The following is a 22,653-nucleotide window of genomic DNA, read 5'->3' on the forward strand; positions in this document are numbered from 1 at the left end:
TTACAATATTGCTTCTGCTGGTTATTCTCCTAAAAGAAAGACTCCAATAATCTCACATCTTAACAATAATAGCAAACTATGCTCAGATTTGCCAAGATACTAAAATCTGCATTAAAAAGTAAAAAATCTCAACATCAACTCGTTTTTTTTTTCATCAAACTCTCCCAAGATCAAATAATCTAATCTGCTATCCACATTCAATTTGTTTTGCATGTCACTAATTTGTCATGTTTGTTTGTTTGTTCATGGGAACAGATTTGGAGAAATTTGGCATTACATCACTTGCTCATCAATGGATCCTCTGCAGTGAATGGGTGCCGTCAGAATGAGAGTCCAAACAGCTGATAAAACATCACAATAATCCAAATGATCTACACAATCCATTCCAGTCCATCAATTAACATCTTGTGAAGTAAAAAGCTCTAAGTATGTTTGTAATAAACAAATCCAGCATTAGGATGTTTTAACTTTAAACTGCCGCTTCTGGCTAAAATGAGTCCATAATCCAAATGAACGCTTCCTCCAGTGAAAAAGTTCATCCCCTGTTGTCTCTCACATCAAAATCCACCAACATATTTGTTTATGAACTGTTCTGGCCTGTTTTAGCTTGTAAATGGTGCTTGATCTGTGCATATTTCTCTCCTGATTCAGATGAGACGACTTTTCCATTGGAGAAAACAATATGGATAAAGAAATATTTTAGCTCGATGCAACAGTTTGAAGTTAAAATCATCATAATGATGGATTTATTTCTTACAAACACGCAACTTTTCGCTTCACAAGACATTAATTGATGGACTGGAGTGGTGTGGATTACTTGTGGATTATTGTGATGTTTTTATCAGCTGTTTGGACTCATTCTGACGGCACCCATTCACTGCATTGGATCCATTGGTGAGCAACTGATGTAATGCTACATTTCTCATCATTTCGCAAAACTCTCTACATATTGGATGGCCTGAGGATGAGTAAATTTTCAGCAAATTTTAATTTTTGTCTGAACTATACCAAGTAGTAACAGTACTAGTTAGCAGGGTTAGTAAGTCACTGTGATTCCCCTCAGCACCTACAGCTAGAGATAATTCTGGTAAAGTCTCAGTAGGGGTGGGGAGGAGAGAGACACTAATACTGTCTTTCCTAATCCTCCATTCTGCAAGTCTTCTACGCTCATTGACCGAGTCCAACACAACACAAGCTAACAATTTTAGCTCACACTCACAACACCTGAATATGGGAGAGGGATTGTCAGCACAGTGGTAATCGTGATTTAAATATACGTTCATAAACCTGCGTTGACAACGGTAGAATGTAAGACAACTGGGACAGGACAGAAGTCAAGATGGGCGAAGCTCCAAAGGTACGTTTGTCACTTTCTCTGTGTTAGTATCACCACAGTACATTTGTGATCAGAAAACCCAGAGTAAACTAGTAATCTCTGCTGTAATTCACACCAGATTACAAAAGGACACCGTGATAGTTCTGGAAAAAGAATGCATTAACTTAATGGATATGCAAATGTAAGTTCATTTGGATTCAGCGTCTTCCAAATAAACATAAACAAAGCATGTTCAATAATCTGGATAAATTCTGTACGCTTTAGGTTTGAGTTCTTCTAGTCTACATTCTGGGATGATTAGCATTGTCTTATATAAAGAAAGGGGCCTAAGCAATCAGAGATGGGTCACGTGGCCCATATAAATCTCATTACTGTAAGCCTTAACCACATGAATGGGGCCTGGCAGACCAGTTTTACCCTGAGAAGATCCGTCTGATAACAGTGCAATAGTCAACAATTTGACTGCTACTTTAAACTGCAGCTTTCTTAAATGCATAATTCATGTGCTAGAGTAAATTTGCTAAGGCAAAGCACCATTAGCTTAATCTGTTCACCCCAGAATGAGGCTTAATCTGTGCTTGAGAAAATACACCTGCATGCTAGTTTCCTTACTGCTTAGAAGTAGAACAGTATTACTATTATTGCATTTTTATAAGGCAATTTCGCATTTTATTTACTTATTTTTTTTATTAGGCAAGAATCATTAGCACTCACGTGGGTTAGGGATTTAAATAAACCAGTGTTGTTTTAGTATAATTGAGAGACTTGTATAGTTTTTATTAATATTTTTAATTTCATGTTTTAGTAAATTTATTGTGTTTTTGTCATTTTATTAATTTCTGCTCTGTTCATTTTTTTTATATATGTCTACATAGCATTTATTAATTTTACTTCAGTTTTAGTTTTATTTATTTTAGTACATTAAACAAAAATGAGAAAATTTGCCTTGGTAACTAGCTGAAATAAAAAGTAAAAAAAATAAAAAGTTTATTTTATATATATATTTTATTTCAGTTAAATGTCAACATTTGAGTAATAACCCTAAAATATACTTCTAAATAAATAATTAATAAAAAAAAATGTTAGTTTGTGGTTGTAAATAATAAAATCTTTTAAAAAATTAAGAAGTGTTCCTAACAAGTAGCCTAACAACACCTCAGGTATCACTAATAAACCATGGTGCTAGCAATGCAAAGATGATAAATATAAACCTCGAATGCAATGTCATTTGCTTTGAATAAAAGTCAAATGCATAATGTGAACGTAAGAATGTTCCTAAAACATTAGGAACTGTTAATGGTAAAAAGTAATTAAAATAACAATTTAATCAGGTTCAAAACATTTCCTGTTCTTGTTGGCGAAAAGTAAACACTTTCACTATATAAACTCAGTATGCTTGAATAATGTAAGTGTTTGTGCTTTTAAGGGTTTGCTCTCTGTGATGCAGAAGCTGAAGGGATCCACAGAGCTGGAGCTCAGGATAGTTCTGTTGGGACTGGACAACGCTGGTAAAACCACCTTGCTCAAGTGTCTCGCCTCGGAGGATGTGAACACCATTACACCAACACAGGTGAGTCTAAATACACGCAAAACCAGCCCTGCTGAAAAGCCCTACATAAACCAGCAGGTTTAGGCTTGTGGAGATCTTCTTGTCCAGTTTGCAGCTTATCCTGACCAAGAACTGCTCACTTAGACAAGAAGAAACCATCTGACTGACATGACGTTTCAAATAGAACCTCATAAGTGATTGATTCGGAACACTTCTTAAAAATAAAGGTTCAAAGTTTTTTTTGCAGCAATGCCATAGAAGAACTATTTTTGTTTCCCCCAAAGAACCTTTAAGTTCTTAAAATAACCTTTTTTGTGTGTGTGTTATCATTAGTTTGAAATATTATCATTAAAGTAATATTTCATTTAGTACATGATTATGTAAGCGTTACCGAAACTCTTGTATCAAATTACACATTCTTTGATTTGGAAATAATACAAGTTATTTTGGGTGATGCTGACCAGTAAGATGTTTTCAGGGCTTTAACATCAAAAGCGTGGCCTCTCATGGGATGAAACTGAACGTGTGGGACATTGGAGGACAGAGAAAGATCCGCCCTTTCTGGAAAAAATACCTTGAAAACACAGATTTATTGGTGAGAAGTGACTGCATTCAGAAAGAATACACAATAATACGAAACAAATACCAATGTTTGCTAACTAACAAGTTTGTTAGTTCATCTGTGGGTTTATGTCATAGACAGCGCTGACAAGAAGCGGTTTGAGGAAACAGGATTGGTAAGGCAGGAAATCATATGCAAATACAATTCCTAGAATCTTCCCACATGATAACGTTTGTTTGTTTGTTTGTTACTTGTATGTTAGCGTTGACCTGTGTTAAATTACACTTTTAAAATAGGGTACAACATAGTGGGGTCTGATACGTTACTCAAAATCTGTTTAAACCTGCAAATAAACATACAATTGTAGGATCTTGTACATTTTAATGAAAACTTTTGTCTGTCTGTCTGTCTGTGTCTGTCTATGTGTGTGTCTCTGTGTCTGTCTGTCTGTCTATCTACCTAGTCAGGGTTTCAGTCACGAAAGATGTAAATAAAACAGCTTGGCAACAACACCTCACCTAGTGTTACATGTACCTCAGGAATGTTAATATATTCAAATTAGAAGACAGAATGGCAGCATTTGACAACAGACTTTTGGAGGCCACTGGATATTGTGATCTAAATTTGAATGACCGTGTTACATGTGTCTGTAGGAGCTGTCAGAGCTGATAGATGAGGAAAACCTCGCAGGCGTTCCCATACTCATCTTTGTGAATAAGCAGGATCTGTGTACTGCGTCTCCGGCCAGCGAGATCGCCGAGGGTTTGAACCTGCACACGTACAGAGACCGAGTCTGGCAGATCCAGGCCTGTTCGGCGGTCACAGGAGAGGGTGTGCAGGTGAGGGACAGCAGGGGGCGCTAACGGGTCAGCTAGAATCAACTAACCACTACAAAACAACTAGTACTGTATCTTATTACATTATAGCAGTCTGAGGGGTAAGAACTGATTACCTGGTGCAGCCACCATCTAAATTTTCCTCCATCTTCTCTGTGTATTTCCAGGATGGTATGAATTGGATTTGTAACAACCTCCTCAAGAAGAAATGAACCTTTCTGCTCAAGCTGTACAAGCATATAACATCACCTGTGCGATAACCACATGATTTACATATAATCAAGCTCAAAGTGCTCCAAAGGTGTTAGCATTTTCCTTTAAATACACGTTTCTACGTTTGTTTGTAAAAGAGTAATTGATTTAATTTTTAAACATTTGCCTTTAGTGTCATTAGTATGTCACACATTTCAAATTTCAGGATTAGCCTACTGAGAGTAGGCTATGAACTTCAAAATGACTAGAAAGCAATTAGAAATGGGGTGCATTCTACAGACAGACATCTCTCACAAATAACTGTAACCTATTTTGTTTGAGTTTTATTTTAAAATAAATCATGACTACCGTATTGCACTGTACTTTCAAACTGCCTGTTGATAATTAGCGGATATCATCACAGAAGATTTGGTGTCTGATCTCGGTGTCTGTTTTGTTTTCCATAGATTAGCAAATTAATAAAAAAATACAAATTTTACAGATCAAAGTAACTTATTACATTTATTTTGTCTTCAAAACAGAAAAACTAATAAAGTGTTTATTTATCACATATTTGACCTGTCATATTCTATGGCTCTTTTAAATAGTTTTGTCATTATGGATAAAAAATTGTCGGTGACAACATTTTGTAGTTAAAGGAATAATTAAAGTTAAAGGGTAAAAGTAAAGGAAATACAGTATGTGTTGTCATTTTCTCACCCTCATGTTGTTGCAGACCTTTATGACTATTTTTCTTCAGTGGAATACAAAGGAATTTATCCAAGATTAAGTATCTCAAGCAAATGTGTAGTTTTTTGGCTCAATATGTTACAGATTTCTTTCTTTCTTTCTTTCCATCCAGCAGATGGCAGCAGATACATTTGTAATGAACACGGAAATCAGCAGGTGTCTTTCAATCAGCAGACAAAATGCAACAATTATGCACTTTGCATGATAATAAAGCTCTCCAGCTGTTGACAGACACTGACAAATGTGCCGTATTCAACCCATCTGCCTTTTCAGTGAGCACAGATTTCAAACGACAACAAAACACAGATGATGATGAAGAAAATAAACATGAAATCACAGTCATCGGTGCAGAAAACTGTTTGTGCTCGAACTGATTTATAAAACATGCCTATTAGATTATCACAAGCTTCACTATCTAACTATCTGTCTGTCTGTCCGTCCATCCGTCTATCTGTCGGTGTGTGGATGGATGGATGGATGGACGGACGGACGGATAGACAGAGAGATAGATAGACAGACAGACAGTCTGTCTATCTATCTCTCTGTCTATCCGTCCGTCCATCCATCCATCCATCCATCCATCCATCCATCAGAAATATGATGAGAACCCATAAACATACACTTCTGCATCTCATCTCAACATAATTGAATGGACATGCTTCATGAGCGCTAATAGCAATAACAGACTCATTCTTATGGTAATTTATAATCTATATATCTGTCTGCTCATCTCTGTTGAGTTGGCATGTCGCTGATGTCACGTTCAAGCTCTCATCCACTCAGTGAGCGTCTCTATGGCAACATTGACTGCCTCTCCTCCCTCTTCTCTCTCCATCCTTTCTTAATTTCTTCGTTTCTTTCGTCCTGTCGCATGGAAGCGTTCAGTGAGCAGCTTCTGTAATGCAAACACAAGTGGACTGGTCTTCAGAGAGGTCAGGCAGGAACACTTTTCTACAGATAAGAACTGACAGCAGTTTCATTCGACTGGGTGAGTCTCTTTAATTCTGCCTCCTGTCAAACTTTGAGTTATGAGAGAGCTTCTGGAGACCAGAAAACAAGATTATGCATAATATTTCTTAGAAATACTGTAAGGATAAAAGAAACTCAGATACTTTGATCTTCTGAGACAGACAATACACACACAGTGCATTAACATACAGACATCTGTTTCCGCATCTCACTGAGAGAAAATCTATACATGCTGATTTTTGACTGAGCCGTTCATTTGGATGCCGGTAGTCCAACCTTGAATCAAAATTGACATTTTCCAACCAATTGACTAACTGTCATATGCTGTGAAGTATTGTATAGACCTGCCATGCTGGCCGTGCTACTGATTATATTAAATATAATAAATTCTTTGAACTTCCTGTTCATCAAGAAATACGGAAAAACAAAAATATGAAGCAGCACAACTGTTTTCAACATTGATGATAATAAGAAATATTCCTTGAGCAGCAAATCTGCATATTAGAATGATTTCTGAAGCATCATGTTACACTGAAGACTGGAGAAATGCTGCTGAAAATTCAGCTTTGCCATCGCAGGAATAAATTACATTTTAAATTATATTCAAATAGAAAACAGTTGTTTTAAATTGTAATAATATTCACAATATTGCTGTTTTTACTGTATTTTTTAATCAAATAAATGCAGCTTTGGTGAGCAGAAGAGACTTGTTTAAAAACATTAAAAATCTGTCTTCACCTCTACACCAGGTTACTGATAATAACTTACCCATAATTCCCCTCGCCATCATGAGTGGTGTGGCACACTTCAGCTCTGAAGCGTCGGTCTACAACGGTGGGAATGTGACGTCTGCAGTGACCCCGACATTCAGCCCTGGGTTCCCATCTGAAGACACGTACACACACATTCACACTATCCTCATAGTCATCATCTTCTGCATCGTCTGCTTCCTGCTCTTGGTGGCGTTCTGCTTCCACTGCACGCTGCAGACTTCACCCAAAGACGGGCGGCAAAACTCCGGCTGCAGCCTGGACAGAGAGGACGCCACCTTCAGATGCAGCTCCTCCAGCCCCTCGCTGGGAAACACCATCTGAGAAAGACTCCAGATCCTGCTGGAGAAGACATCTGAAAGAAACTAAATCACTAGTTGTTGTTATTGTTGTTGTTGTTGTTTTGTTTTTTTAATGAATATGAGCTGCAAATTAAATCAATTCGTAATTCATTTAGTCATCATATTTTTAAAAAAATAAATAAATAAATATACATAAAGTTGGTCAGATTTTTTTTTTTTTTTTTTGTGAAAGAAATTTAAATTTTTATTCAGAAAGCAGACATTAAATTGATCAAAAGTGACAGTCAAAACATGTTACAAAAGATTTCTGTTTTAAATAAATGCTGTTCATTTCAACTTTATATTCATTAATAAATCCTGTAATAAAATGTATCAGTTTCTACAAAATATTAATCAGCACAACTATTTTCAGCTTTACATCACAGGTTTAAATTACATTTTAAAATATATTCAGATAGAAAACACTTCTTTTAAATGGGTCATATGATGTGATTTCAAGTTTTCCTTTCTCTTTGGAGTGTTACCCTGAAGTTGCAAAGACTAAAGTCTCAAAACCAAAGAGATATTCTTTATCAAAGTTAAGACTCTGCCACGCCCCCTAAAATTTATCATTTTCTATGCCACCTCTATTCTACTGGGTCACATAACACAAACTGAGATGATTATTTTCAGCATAAATAATATAATGCAGCATAAGTGATGTGTGAAATTATTGAGCCTGCTTGTGATCTTCTGAAATATACTGAACAACGGTGATTAAATGAGTCACGCTGTCACTCCAGCTTTATTTTTCACATCACTTTGAGGAAACAGTTAGGCAGTACAGAAAGCAAACAACACACAGACACAGAGAAACACACATCAAAAACTTCAGACAGGCAAAAAAGAGAGAGAGAACGATCAGATGATTCTTGTGTCTGAACGCTGTAATACAGTAAGCAAGATCTCAGTGTTTGTGAATGCAATTTTCAAGTTTTAAAAGATCTTCGAAGTGGTTTTTCAAGTTTAAGAAGAGATGCAAAGTATCATTTGTGATTGTAAATTACCACACAAAATAATTTTGACCCATCTCTCAGTTTGTAAAGACAAACAAAAATAAGTGATTACATTAAAACACTTACAATGGAAGTCAGTGGGGCATTGTGCATAAACGTGTGTTAACAGGACAGTGGCATCACTAACTGTTGAATATAAATATATCCTATTTTTCTACTCTATTCATGACCATTTAAAGCTGATAAACATAGTAACTCTCACATAATGCACATATGACAGCAGTCAGGCATGTATAGCACCAATAAAACATGCTACACATGGGTGAAACTCCACTTACAGGAATTACATCATGCAACTGTAGAGTTCCATTGCTTAAAGGAACAATTTAGACAACTTTACAGCTCAAATTTCTGTACAGAAGAATTACTATAAGTGATTTAACAAGACCACTATAAGTGCATTATATTTGTTTGTTTTTACAAGCTGAGAGGAAAGTTCAAATGATTTCCTGTGGTAATGGACCACACGTCACAGGCAATGTTGACAGCTGAAGTACAGAAACCAGAACATTTCATTCTGAATGAATTCAATGACTTTAACAGCAAATGAGCCTTCAGGAGCTCAAACGAAATACTGAACGAATCTTACGAACTAAAACATGTTCGGGTTATATTCACCCCAATTAAAAAGCAAAAAAATTGGCAAAACCATTCAAAAGTTTGAGGTAAGTAAGATTTATTTATTGATTTATTTATCTTGATTTCTTAAAAGAAAATACGCTTTAAAGGGACACATTAAATTGCTGAAAATGGACAGTAAATACATTTTTAATCCGGATTTTAACCTTTCTATTCATCAAAGAATCCTAAAAAAAATGCATCACTCTCTCAGCACAAAAGCTATAAAATTTTTAAATATTTTAAAGTATTTTCTAAAATTAAAAAGTTATTTTAAATTGTTATAACGATTCACAATATTACTGATGTTACTGAATTTTTGGTTAAATAAATGCAGCTTTGGTGAGCAGAAGAGGCAATCTTACAAGACAACTTTTAAATGGTAGTATGTGAAATTGTGTCATTATTTTAATGTCAAATGAGTGCTTCCCAAACTAGCATTCTGAAAAAAAATAAAAATAAAAATTATATATATATATATATATACAGTGGGTACGGAAAGTATTCAGACCCCCTTAAATTTTTCACTCTTTGTTATATTGCAGCCTTTTTATTATAATAAAAAAATAAAATAGGTATGATTTTCTCCATTCAAAACATTCTTTTAGTTTTCCTTTTGATTTTGGCATGGAATATGACCCTGTCATTCATTAAAAATTAATAAATAAAGTTATCCGTCAATATAAATATATATAAATAAATATATCCATCAAACCAGCAAAAGGGATCAAAGATTTATAAAGCTTTAACCTGAATGAGGCTGAATACATATGAGAAGCCAACACAATAAGCACATTTCAGTTCAATAATACATCTAATCTATTTACAAGACAATCCAGTGAATCCAATTTACAGAATTCTTTGGGAAACATATTCAGATCAATAGCCGTATGATTCTGATGATGGACTATGAAAACCGTACATGGCTGAAACAGTTGTAAATCCTTTTAAAAAGAAATCAATTTCAAAGCCCTGTCATGATCACTGATTAAAGGGGTCATATGATGCTTTTTTAAAGATCATTATTTTGTGTATTTGGTGTAACAGAATATGTTGACATGCTTTAATGTTGAAAAAACACATTATTTTTCAAATACTGTACATTATTGTAGGTTTTGAGACTTTAGTCTTTGCAACTTCAGGAATCTTATCTATGCACAATCAGCTTGTAACACTCCAAAGAGAAAGGAAAACTTGAAATCGCATCATATGACCCCTTTAACACATAGAGCACATGGTGCTTTTCTCAGAGCCGCGTGAATCACACGAGCCAGCGGGAGACTCCATTATTGAATCTCGACCGTCAAACTCATCTGAATCGAGTTCAATGTGTGGGTCCTGAAGACTGCTGTGCTTATAATGAGACAGAGACAGCGTTTGATATTATCATGTGTCGCTGTGTTCACACAAGCACAGAAATCACAGATCTCACCTAACTGACGGACGTTTCTTCAACCCGACACTCCTCCATGGACTCCTCCAGAGAGTTTCCAGAGATTTCCATCTTCATGCGGTCAGAGCGGATAGATTTCACATCGTCCTCATCCTCACCTGCCACTGAGGGGAACACCTGAGGAGGAAAATCCATCAGAAAAAAAACTCAAAGTGTCCTTAGACATTCTGCAAACAGCTTTTTGAAATACAACATAATTCTGTATAAAACAATCTAAAATAATAATAATGATAATGAAGATAATAATAATGATGATCAATTTTTTAAGTGAATAAAACAATAATAAATCATATTTATTATTATTATTAATATACAATACACAACAACAACATTAATTAATTAATTAATAATTCTTAAATTATAACATTAATTAATTAATAATTCTTAAATTATAAAATTATATAATTTATATGAATATGTTATACTAATACACAATATAACATATACAATATACAGTAATATTTGTATGTATTATACAATAAACAATAACAATAATCATAAAAACAACAACAATAATATTAAACATCATCATCATCATCATCATTAGTATTATAATTAACTTCTATAAGGTGACATATTTCCGTGTAAAACTACATATTCAAAATGAAAAAATAAATACATAGGTTGGGTCTAGATTTTAACGAGGAATTGGATGGAACCAAGGAACTGGATGGTGTAAATTAGTCAAAAAGGCAAGTTTTTCATGGGTGGATTATTTTATTTTATATACATATATGCACATACATTTGGGGGGAGGTTGGGCTTATAATGATTTACAATAAGACCAGGAACATGAATTAAGCACTTCAATTTTAAAGTCCTATTGACTTTAAGTTAGATCAGTGCTTCAAAGTCCATCTAAGATAACCGCTATGGTCATTTTAAGTCTACTTTTCCCCTTGCATTTACCAGGACTTCCTCATCGATGGGTGGTTTGGGGGCTTTACTGATGGTCTGGGCTTCAAACTGCGGGCAGGCGGCCTGAGCGTTTCCATCTTTATCTCGCTTTCCTTTCAGCCAGTATGTCTCGATCTCCACATTCCCCTGTCAGAGAAAAACATATTACATCAGTAAAGTAGTTGTAGTTTGTTAGCAGAGCGGTCATATCTTTCAAATTAAGCCATTATCCCTGATTTTGACTGTTATGTTCTGGATCAAACAACTGACCATAAGTTGATTCAATACAATTCACTAAAAATCCCAATATGAAAAAGAATTGTTTTGTGTGTGTGTGTGTGTATGCTAAGAGAAATTACGTCCCCAAAAAATTCTGAGTTTTTAATTTATCAGTTTGCTAAAGCAGCATCGCTATTATTATCGCTCATTGTTCTTTCCTCAGTAAATAACTAGTTATAAAGGTTGTCAGATATCAGATCAGTTCACTGGACCTGACCTGAACGTCTGGGTAAACAAGCTTTGCATCGATTCTCCAGTCCAGTTACTTATTAGCGACTGACCTTGATGGTGATGGTACCGCATCTCTATAAGATAAAGTGACTTCCTTTCAGGTGCTCATAAGTAGCGCTGCTCAGCTGTATGTGCATTTCCTATAAATAACAGATCAGTCAATCAATCGAGTCAAATGTCAATCAGACAGCAGGCGTTGAGGCCTGTGAACGCCCACTAGAAACATGAAACACACACATCAGTGTGAGAAACATCTGTATCAACATGCGATCGTGCTGGAACCACAGAAGAAATGATCTCACCTTAAATACTCGGTGTATCTCACTGAGCGTGTCGAAGAGCGTGTACATGGTGTTGAGCATGGAGACCACCTGCATGGGTGTGATATGACTGCAAATGCGAGTGAAGCCCACCACATCGCTGAACAGGATGGTCACATCAGGAAACACCTGAAACAGATCAGATATAGACACTGATGATCAAAAGTCGAGACGAAATGAAGATGATTCCCATTGAGATACTGAAGTAGACTCTCGGTGTGACTAATTAAACCAGTCACAGTTTAAAGGAATAGTTCACCAAAAAATGAAAATTGCAAATGGGTGCCATCAGAATGAGAGTCCAAACAGCTGATAAAAACATTACAATAATCCACAAGTAATCCACACGACTCCAGTCAATCAATTAACGTCTTGTGAAGCGAAAAGCTGCAAGTTTATAAAAAACAAATCCATTATTAAGGCATTTTTAATTTATCAGCTGTTGGCACCCATTTACTGCAGAGGATCCTTTGGTGAGTAAATGTTGAATCTGTTGTTTTTTTTTAAATAAATTAATATTTTTATTCAGCAAGTGTTCAGCGGATGCTGAAGTGTGGAGTAATGGCTGCTGGAAATTTAGCTTTGCCATCACAGGAAGAAATTATATTTTAAAATATAATGAATCATTTGTTGCTGGAGTTTTTAGAGACAACATTTCCAGTATAAAAAAAACAAAAAACTTTTGAAAATCTAAAAATACAAATGGAAAAACAAGACTAATTGGTTTAGAAAGTCGTAACACCTGCATGAAGTTAAAGGTGCAGATGTTCTAACCTCACAGGTGTTCAAAGCTGGTTCTCCCTTCCGCAGTCGCTTAGCAACAGGTTTGGGAATCATTCTGTACAGAAGATCATCTGTCTTTTTCATCTCGTAGTCCAACATTTTCATGCTTTCCTCTAGTTTACTGGATTTCTTTTGCTCCTGTGGGGCAGAAAGAGAAAAACAAAGATATAGAGAGGTAATAAGAGAAGAACAGGTCTGTGATGCCCTTAACATGTGTTGTTGATGATGCTTTTATACTTTAAAGTGGACCACTAAGGAAACCAGGTAACACTTTATTTTAAGGTGTCCTTGTTACACATGTTACATGTACTTACTATTATAATAACAATTATTTATGCATAAAGTAACCCTAAGCCAAACCCTAATCATAACCCTAACCTTATAATAAGTACATGCAGTTAATAAATATTACTCAGTACTTAAATGCATAGTTACACTGTAACAAGGACACCTTAAAATAAAGTGTAACCGGAAACCAAATTCAATAGAAATCAGGTCTTCAAAGCATTCACACTGAACTTAAACTTGGCCCAAATGTCATTTTTCTTCATCTTTAGGGTGTTTTTTATACTTCAGGGTCCGTTTCGAAGTGGTTTGAAGTTAAATAAAATAAACTTAAACTAAACTAAAATATAAAAGAACTTATATAAAAATAAAATATTTTATTTCAGCTAGTTGCCAAGGCAACGCATTTTTATTTAGTTTGATGTGCTAAAATTGAATTAAAAACAGAAATAAAAATGAATAAAAGCTGTATAGACACACTTTTTTGGTCTTTTTTTTCCTACGCACCTATCTATTACCTGCAGGTGTGCGATGATGATTGCTATTTGATTTACATAAAAAAATATAAATTATTTCTCAGACCCCCACAGTGCAAGAGTGATACGCATGGAGCAAACTGAGCTAATGAGACTGATCTGGATTTCTGTTGATGAGTCCATCAAAAGTAGGACGCCCTTGAGGTCTGACAGCTGTACCTGTATGAGGACTCTCTTGAGCTCTTCAGACTGCTGAGTTCCTGCCAGCACCAGATCTCTGCTCGAGTCATGCATGCTCAGGTCATTGGTGTACAGACCTGTTTTAAACATGGCACTTAAACTCTCCATGCTGCAAAGACAACACAGACACACACACACATACATACAGAACCTGATTTTAAGCACTATAATTATTATGCATACACAAAAATTCTTGAATGAACAGAAATTACACCCGCACTGTATAAATGTGTGTGTTTGCGTCTTACACTGGAGTACCCAGGAAGATGATAGACTCCCACTCTGGCATGTATCTCATCTGACCCTTCAGTTTCAGGCAGCGGCTACCATCACCCCAGCTCTCCATTGCATTAGCGCTGTTTCCATCTGACACCATTCAAAGAGGACACATACATGTTAGCATAACTTTATGATAGTGTTTTCCTCTTGAATGTCAAATTCATTCTACTGCCGTTCTCTTTTTGTGTCAAATGGAATAAAGAAAGTCATACAGGTCTGAAATAACATGAACGTGAGTAAATGACAACAGAATTCAAATTTTTGGGAGAACTATTCCTTTAAATCACTGCCAAAACAGAGAAGTGAGAACTGACTGACCTTTATAATCATTATAATCCGATTAATTGACTGAAAGGCCATCAGCTCCACGTCCACGTCTGCTGAGCGATTGGCGTTCTCATAATCAGAGTCTGGAGAGACACAGAAAAAACTGAATCATCTCATGAAAGCACATTAGATCCAGCTGTAGATCTGAGATCTTCAGTGCATGCAGACGGTCAGTAGGACCTTCCGTACTCTGCACTCTGTTGTGAAGGTTCCTCTCTCGTTTCACCGGCTCCTTAGACATGATCTCAAACAGGTTGTTGGGATGAGAGATGATCTGTCACAGAATCCACTGATTCATTTATTGACTGATTTTCTTCAATATAAAGATGTAAATGTGATGCAACACTCTTTTATTAATGCTTTAGAGATTGGCATCAATACTGATTGATTTATTATATGATTTATTAAATGATGTGTATAAGCAAAGCCTAACTGGCACGTCTTCTTCAACACTTTTAAAATTACAAAAAAAACTATTAATTAAAATTATTATCTTGGTAGTAGTATTAGTATATATATTATATATATATATACACACACATACATACATAATAATATAATATAATATAATATAATATTTTAATATTAAAAATTACTTGCCATGATCCATGTGAGCTAATTAATTAATGTTACCATTTGATTAAACTAAACTTTTTAATTAATTTGAAAAATTAAAAAAAACATTTTTATTTTCATTTAAATATTCATTGTAATTTAAATATTAAAGGTCCCATATTGTCAAAACTGAAATTTCCTGGCTTTTTTCATGATAACTGAGGTCTAAAAATATTAACTTAAAATTTTATACAGTGAATATATATATTTTTTTTTTTTCAAATAATACAATATTTTAGTATACTAATATAAAAAATTACTTGCCATGTTATGTGAACTATCAACTTTTTAATTATATTATTATATTATTAAAATTATATGAAATATTGTATTATTATAATTATATTTATATTAAAAATGACTTGCCATATTCCATGTGAACTCCACAAGAGGACGAGCAAGCAGAAAAGCATCATTGATCTTCTTCCCATCCAAATCAGGAAAGACGGTTGCTAATCCAGAGCCTACGTTATGCACAACTATATCCTATTGGATCAGAAAATACACATTATATACCACTGTGTGAGGAGAGGAGAGAAGAGAAGACGAGACGAGACGAGACGAGACGAGACGAGACGAGAGGAGAGGAGAGGAGAGAAGAGAAGGCTAGACTTAGATGAGATGAGATGAGATGAGATGAGGAGAAGAAAGTCACCTGTCTGAACACGATGTTGAAGGGAAAAACTTCAAAGAAAAAGTCACTGGTGATGGGAAGAATCTCTTGTTCCTCTTCATCTTCTTTCTGGATATATCGATACGCAGAGTTATCAAAGTTTAATCTGAAATTTAAAAAAAATTGTTTCATCTGCCATATGTCCTGTAAAGTTTAATACTCAATTGTCCAACATCCACATACTCTGATTACTATTTGAACTATGTTTGTTTAATAACACAAGCACAACAGATGGAATCTGCATCGGGTAAATGGATCTGTTTCATAAACATGTTGTCATGCATCTCATCTCATCTCCCACCAGCTGCTCAGACAAAACCTCAACGTGGATGTCAGTGTCATAGAACTGTTTTCCCATCTGTCTGAGCTGACCCATGGCGTAGTGCAGGTAACCTTTACGTTTGCTCCTGACCAAACACGCAGAGACAGCGTCGACACACAACATCAGCTGAACACTGGACTACTGTGACTTCATAGAATTATTATGAGAAATCCAGGTAAATGAATCATGTGTGACTCACTTTTCCTGTGGATTGTTACATTTTATTCCATTTCTCCTAGTCACCATACACGACTGTTCAAAAGTTTGTGGTTACTAAGACTTTTTTTTTTAACAAATGAATACTTTTATTCAACAAGGATGAGTTAAATTGTTCAAAAGTGGCAGTAAAGACATTTATAATGTTACAAAAGATCAACAGATTTCAATTTCAAAACAAATGTCGTTCTTTTAAATTTTCTATTCATCAAAGAATCCTGAAAAAAATGTATCACGATTTTCATGATTTCCATGATTTCAAATAAATGATTTCTGAAGGATCATGTGACACTGAAGTCTGGAATGATGATGCAGAAAGTTTAGCTTTGCATCACAGGAATAAATTACATTTTACAATATATAAATGCATTATCTCTCTCTCGCCCTCTCTCTCTCTCTATATATATATACAGTGTATATAGATAGATAGATAGATAGATAGATAGACCAAAAAAGATTTTAAAAATCGTATCGACCCCAAACTTATGAACAGCAGTGTATTAATTGACAAAAGCTTTCTGATCTGATACACAGACACCTGTAATGCAGTGTAACTCCTGTAGCCGATTCCTCCTGGCAAAAGAAGGTCGGCGGCTGGACTTTTGGGTAACTGAAATTCAGATACTCATCCTGCCATCCAGACCATTCACAAAGTCACGCACATGGCGGCCTAACACCTGACACACAGTATAAGAGACAAAAACACATGAACAATATGCAAACACACAAGAACAAAGTGTCTACAGTGGGTACGGAAAGTATTCAGACCCCCTTAAATTTTTCACTCTTTGTTATATTGCAGCCATTTGCTAAAATCATTTAAGTTAATTTTTTTTCCTCATTAATGTACACACAGCACCCCATATTGACAGAAAAACACAGAATTGTTGACATTTTTGCAGATTTATTAAAAGACCAGAGGGTGCAATACACAAATCAAGGATAAGGATGTGGAGCATGTGCTGCTGGGTTAAATCACAGCATGCAAACATCCACAGACCCACACAAACCTGAACGTACCTTGAGGATTCTGTCATATCCGTATTTCCCCACGAATCCCAGGAAATATACCCCCCATGAGTTCATGAGCTCATTATAAGGAGTTCCCGTGACACCACTCGCTGCTTTAGCGATACGAGGAATCACACTCTCACTGTAGACCTACACAAGCACATATACACTGAAAAAATGGGTGTAGCATTTACTTTGAAATACTTTTCACTCAGAAATTGCTAGAAAGTTACACTAATAATTACAGAAAGTAAAACATTGAATTACATTTTGAAGTAGAAAGACTGAAATAGTATTTTCTGGTAAAGGGGCATAAAGGAGTATCTTCTCCAATTAATGAAAACTTTTTTGCTTTTTTTTTTTGAGTAATTAGTTATAATTTAATACCTGTTTCTTATATGTGCATCTCAAAATGCATCTTTGTCTTGCAGTCTAAAATCTATAATCAATGTGACAATTTTAATAGACAGTTTCACCCATTAACCCAATATGTATCATATTTTATAATATACTGATATGTTTTAAACTTCAACTGTGTGTGCAAAATATTTTTTTTAAATAATAATATATGACATTTGACCTAGGAAAATATAAATTATGGGTGATCCCTCAAGTGAAGGCATTTATTATCTGAAACAATAACTATTTGTTTATTTGGGCAACACTGATCCCACTCGGCTTGCTATTTTTAGATATAACTTAAGGAATTTTATATATTTTAACGCTTTCTATAAATGAAATGCCTGTTTCTTGTATGTGAGTCTGGATGGATGAAAAATGCATTTGTCTTTCAGACTGCTCTCTAATCACAGCGACAATTGTCATTTTTAATCACAGTAATAAGATATTCTAACCTGATGAGTTACAAAGGAGTGCAGTTTGACGTCGGCTCTCTCTCTGACCAGTTTCCACACATCATCACCGTACGACTCCTTAATGAAGTCATGAAGACTTTCACATAGCAGCCCGTACAGCCTGATCGCACCGACACACCGGAGACGTCTTCAAATCCACACAAATCTGAACGTCTGGAATCTCCAAATCTCACTCCTGATATTATGCAACTGTGAAACAATAAAGAATTAAGGACACAAAAATGCAACATCAAGAGATCACTGTCCTTCTAAAATACATAAATCAATCGCTGTTGGCATGTTTGTCTGTTCTTTCATGACAACACAATGTTGACCTATCATAAATGTCATATGAAACCTCAATGTATAGCATGTGAAGTGAACTGACCGGCTGTCTGCCCGTCTCAGAAGTCTGCAGCTCCTCCGGACACAGTCCCGGTCTTAAGAATCGCACAAGAGGAGCTGGAATCATTTTCAAAAGAGCCACACTTACTCAAACTCTTCAGATCTATTGTTGTGATGCCAGCGGCTGGTGACTTTGAGTACTGACAGATGCAGACCTCTCATGCACACATGCTGCTTTTTCTTTTGACCTGGACTAAAGTTTCTTACACAATTTTACAATTGTATCATTCAATGTAATGTGTGACATAACAGTTAGCGTGTTAGAAGAAGGTTAAATAGCTTATAGTTAAGTGTTGGCCACTTGTTCCTTACAAAAAATAGGAATCTAAAGGGTAAATCTTACCATGATACTGCACATCGAATATCATTTAAACGTTTAGGGTCAGTAGGATTTTTTTTTTTAAAGAAATTAATACTTTTACTCAGCAAGGACGCTTTAAATTTATCAAAAGTGAGTGACAGTAAATACATTTATGATGTTATAATCAGTGCTGGCTAGTAACTGATTAAGTAATCAGATTCCAAAAATTAAGTACTTGTAATCAGAGTATATTACATTTTAAAATGCTTATAATCGGATTACAGTTACTTTTTTATGGATTATATGATTACATATTATTCATACAATGGCAATTATTCATAATTTATTGACTCTAGAAGCCTGGACAAAAATATTTCAAACCTGGAAGAATTTGGGTGTGTAATGTCATTGTTTTCATGTTTATTAATGTTTGTTCATATAATGCAGGGATTCCCAAATGTTTCTGTAAGCCAAACCCCTTAAAATAAAATATTTACTTGCAATATCTCTGAGGATGTATTATAAGGTAGTATTAATGTTTCTAAAAATTTAACAACACATGCATGTATACAGTTCTCTGATGTCAGTTTATGGTCACATTGACATGCAGGAAAACAAATATTTATATTTTTAGTGTTCAAGTGTTTAAATTGTTTTTATTTTACATTTTTATGATAGAATTAATTATTAAGTTTTTATCAACTTACTATTAACTCTCTATCAACTCACTAATGTAATGTTTAATGCATTTTATGATGCTAATATAAAAAAAAAAAAATACATTACCTAAAATGAGTAATCTAGATTACATTACTAACTAGTTTTCATCATTGTGACGAGAGGGGCGGGGCCGAGAGCCGTGGGAACGGAGTGCGGCACGACACCTGCGCCACTCACCGGTCTCGAGTCCCACGGAGGAGCTCCGGAAGGATAAAAGGAGGAGTGATGACAGTGTTGGACAAGAGAGGACCAAGCCTGGATTTTATTTTGTGTTTTGTGTGCGGCAGTCGTCTGTGAGGGGCTGCCGCTTTACTTTCATTTTGTGTTTGTTTATTTTATTAAAGTGTTTAAATGTTCGCCGGTTCTGCCTCCTAAGAGGAAGTGGCGTGCTGTGCTCTTGGAGGTTAATCAGATGCCACACAAGCGTGTGTAATCAGCTGTCCTGTGGGGAACACTGCAATGGAAACTCAAAGCCAGAACACAAAATATTAGTGCCAATCAGCTTAATGCTGTACACCACAAAACCCCTGACGCATGTACACAGAACCTCTGCTTGGTGCCAGACACGCCAGCATCCCTAACCATCCATCAGGGGTCAGGGGTCAAAAGGGAACAGATAGTCCCTTATTGAAGTTTGTAGCAACTGATACGCCTCTGTCTACGTCAGTAAGGACAGAATATACTCAGGTGAGTGCGCATGAGGAACACTGAACTCAGCATCGCTGCTGAAAGTTCATTCGGCTGGATTGGGACATTTCACTGTTGCTTAGCAGCCCGTCTCACAGAGACTGGGACAGAACTCAGGTCAGAATTGAGACTGAGACGGGGCACTTTCACATCACAAACACATTCTTAAAGGGATAGCTGACCCAAAAATTAAAATTGTGTGATTAATTACTCACCCTCATGTCGTTCCAAACCCGTAAGACCTTTGTTCATCTTCAGAACACAAATTAAGATATTTTTGATGAAATCCGAGAGCTTTCTGACCCTGCATAGACAGCAACGCAATGTTCAAGAACCAGTAAGGGCATCGTTAACAGAGTCCATGTTGTGACATCAGTGCTGGTAGTAGCTGATTACATGTAATCTGGATTACATAATCAGATTCCAAAAATGTAATACTTGTAATTAGAGTATATTGCATTTTAAAATGCTTGTAATCAGATAATAGTAATTTTTTTATGGATTACATGATTACATATTATTCACACAGTTGCAGTAAAAAATTCATAATTTATTGATTCTGGAAGTCTGGACAGAATATTTCAAACCTGGAAGACTTTGGGTGTTTAATGCAGGGATTCCCAAACGTTTTTGTCAGCCCTTAAAATAAAATATTTGTTGAAAAATCACAGAAGAAATTAATATTTCAATAATTGAACAACACATTCATATGTTTACAGTTCTCTGATGTTGGTTAATGGTCACACTGACATCACATGCAGGTAAACAAATACAATATTTGTATTTTAAATTTTTTATGACTGAATTAATTATTAGGTTTTTATCAACTTACTATTCACTATTCACTCTCTATCAACTCACTAATGTAATGTTTAATGCATTTTATGATGCTAATATAAAAATAAAAAAAATACATTACCTAAAATGAGTAATCTAGATTACATTACTAACTAGTTTTCATCATTGTGACGAGAGGGGCGGGGCCGAGAGCCGTGGGAACGGAGTGCGGCACGACACCTGCGCCACTCACCGGTCTCGAGTCCCACGGAGGAGCTCCGGAAGGATAAAAGGAGGAGTTACGACAGTGTTGGACAAGAGAGGACCAAGCCTGGATTTTATTTTGTGTTTTGTGTGCGGCAGTCGTCTGTGAGGGGCTGCCGCTCTACTTTCATTTTGTGTTTGTTTATTTTATTAAAGTGTTTAAATGTTCGCCGGTTCTGCCTCCTTCTTCCCGTGACTACGAACTTTGTTACAATCATGTAATCTGTAATCAGTAAAAGATTACAATTTGTAAGTAATTTACCCAACTCTGATTATAATGTACAACAGATTTTTATTGTTAAATAAATGCTGTTCTTTTGAACATTTCATTCATCAGATAATTAAAAATTCAGCTTTAACATCATAGGAATAAACTACATTTTAAAATATATTCAAATAGAAAACAGTTATTTTTTAATTGTAATTTAAAATGACCAAAAAAATTTAACTTTTTGAAATATGCATTTAATATTTAAAATACTAATTTAAAATAAAAACAATATTTTACACACACACACAGAGAGAGAGAGAGAGAGAGAGAGATATCATAATCATATATAATCAATATGGTATGTGTGGCAAAGAAAAAAAAGCTAATTTTCATATCCACTTGCTTCACACACACGTTTCTGGTGCTGATTCAGAATGAGAAGAGGAACTGACAGCGTTTTGTAGTTTCCTGTCAAGTGTGCAGAAAGTCTGGGTCAGGTTCACATACACACACAGAAACACACACTGCATACACCCCCACGCACGCGCCTCTCGATTACATCTTCGTCAACTGACAGTTGTGACGAATGGCCAGTGGAAAAGAAAAACTAATTAGTCATTGTAAAAATTGAGTTTTCCAATCTCCACAAAGAAGCGGTTTTCCAGCGTCCTCAAGGATTCGTATATAAGGTGATTGTGTACCTGTCGACAGTATGACGGACATCAATCCAAGTAGCTTTAGAGAAGTTACAGAAGAAAACTTGCAGCTTACACATGAAGGCTTTAGAGAAGGACCAGAAGAAACTTTGCAGCTTCAACATGAAGGCGTCTGTGTGTTTTGTGTTTGCAGTGGTTTGTTGGTTCGCAGCGCAAGCAGAGGAGTCGCCAAAGATCCTCACGCTCAGTAAAGTTATGAATGAACTCAACAAGATCAACCAGGGAATGGTAAGCTGACTTCTAAAATCTACGGATGGCACATTGTTTTTATACATTTTAAGTGAAATTGACCAGTTTTTAATCTGCTTTTTCTTTTGTTTTTAAAAAATAAAGAACAAAAGGACAACTTTGAACTCACCCACCATCAATGAT

General features: G+C 35.5%; 1 protein-coding gene and 1 pseudogene across 2 annotated transcripts; one reads left to right on the top strand and one right to left on the bottom strand.

Annotated features, from left to right (window-relative positions):
• Positions 1-1,107: 1,107 nt before the first annotated feature.
• On the top strand, positions 1,108-7,153 carry LOC107758462 (ADP-ribosylation factor-like protein 3). 2 transcript variants are annotated; one of them, XM_016576191.1, is made up of 7 exons: positions 1,108-1,357; positions 2,763-2,906; positions 3,364-3,480; positions 3,572-3,622; positions 4,101-4,286; positions 6,104-6,213; positions 6,944-7,153. In XM_016576191.1, exons 1-6 carry the CDS (start codon positions 1,340-1,342, stop codon positions 6,191-6,193), a joined length of 606 nt encoding a protein of 201 aa, XP_016431677.1. In that variant the 5' UTR covers positions 1,108-1,339; the 3' UTR covers positions 6,194-6,213; positions 6,944-7,153. The 2 variants fall into 2 exon arrangements, with proteins under 2 accessions (XP_016431677.1, XP_016431678.1); XM_016576192.1 differs by lacking the exons at positions 6,104-6,213; positions 6,944-7,153 and adding an exon at positions 4,451-4,595.
• Positions 7,154-10,157: 3,004 nt separating this feature from the next.
• On the bottom strand, positions 10,158-22,385 carry LOC107758460 (soluble guanylate cyclase 88E-like; annotated as a pseudogene).
• Between the last annotated feature and the right edge of the window lie 268 nt (positions 22,386-22,653).

The sequence above is a fragment of the Sinocyclocheilus rhinocerous genome, unplaced genomic scaffold (genome assembly GCF_001515625.1).
Source record: "Sinocyclocheilus rhinocerous isolate Xijiao unplaced genomic scaffold, SAMN03320098_v1.1 scaffold4219, whole genome shotgun sequence".
Lineage (NCBI taxonomy): Eukaryota > Metazoa > Chordata > Actinopteri > Cypriniformes > Cyprinidae > Sinocyclocheilus > Sinocyclocheilus rhinocerous.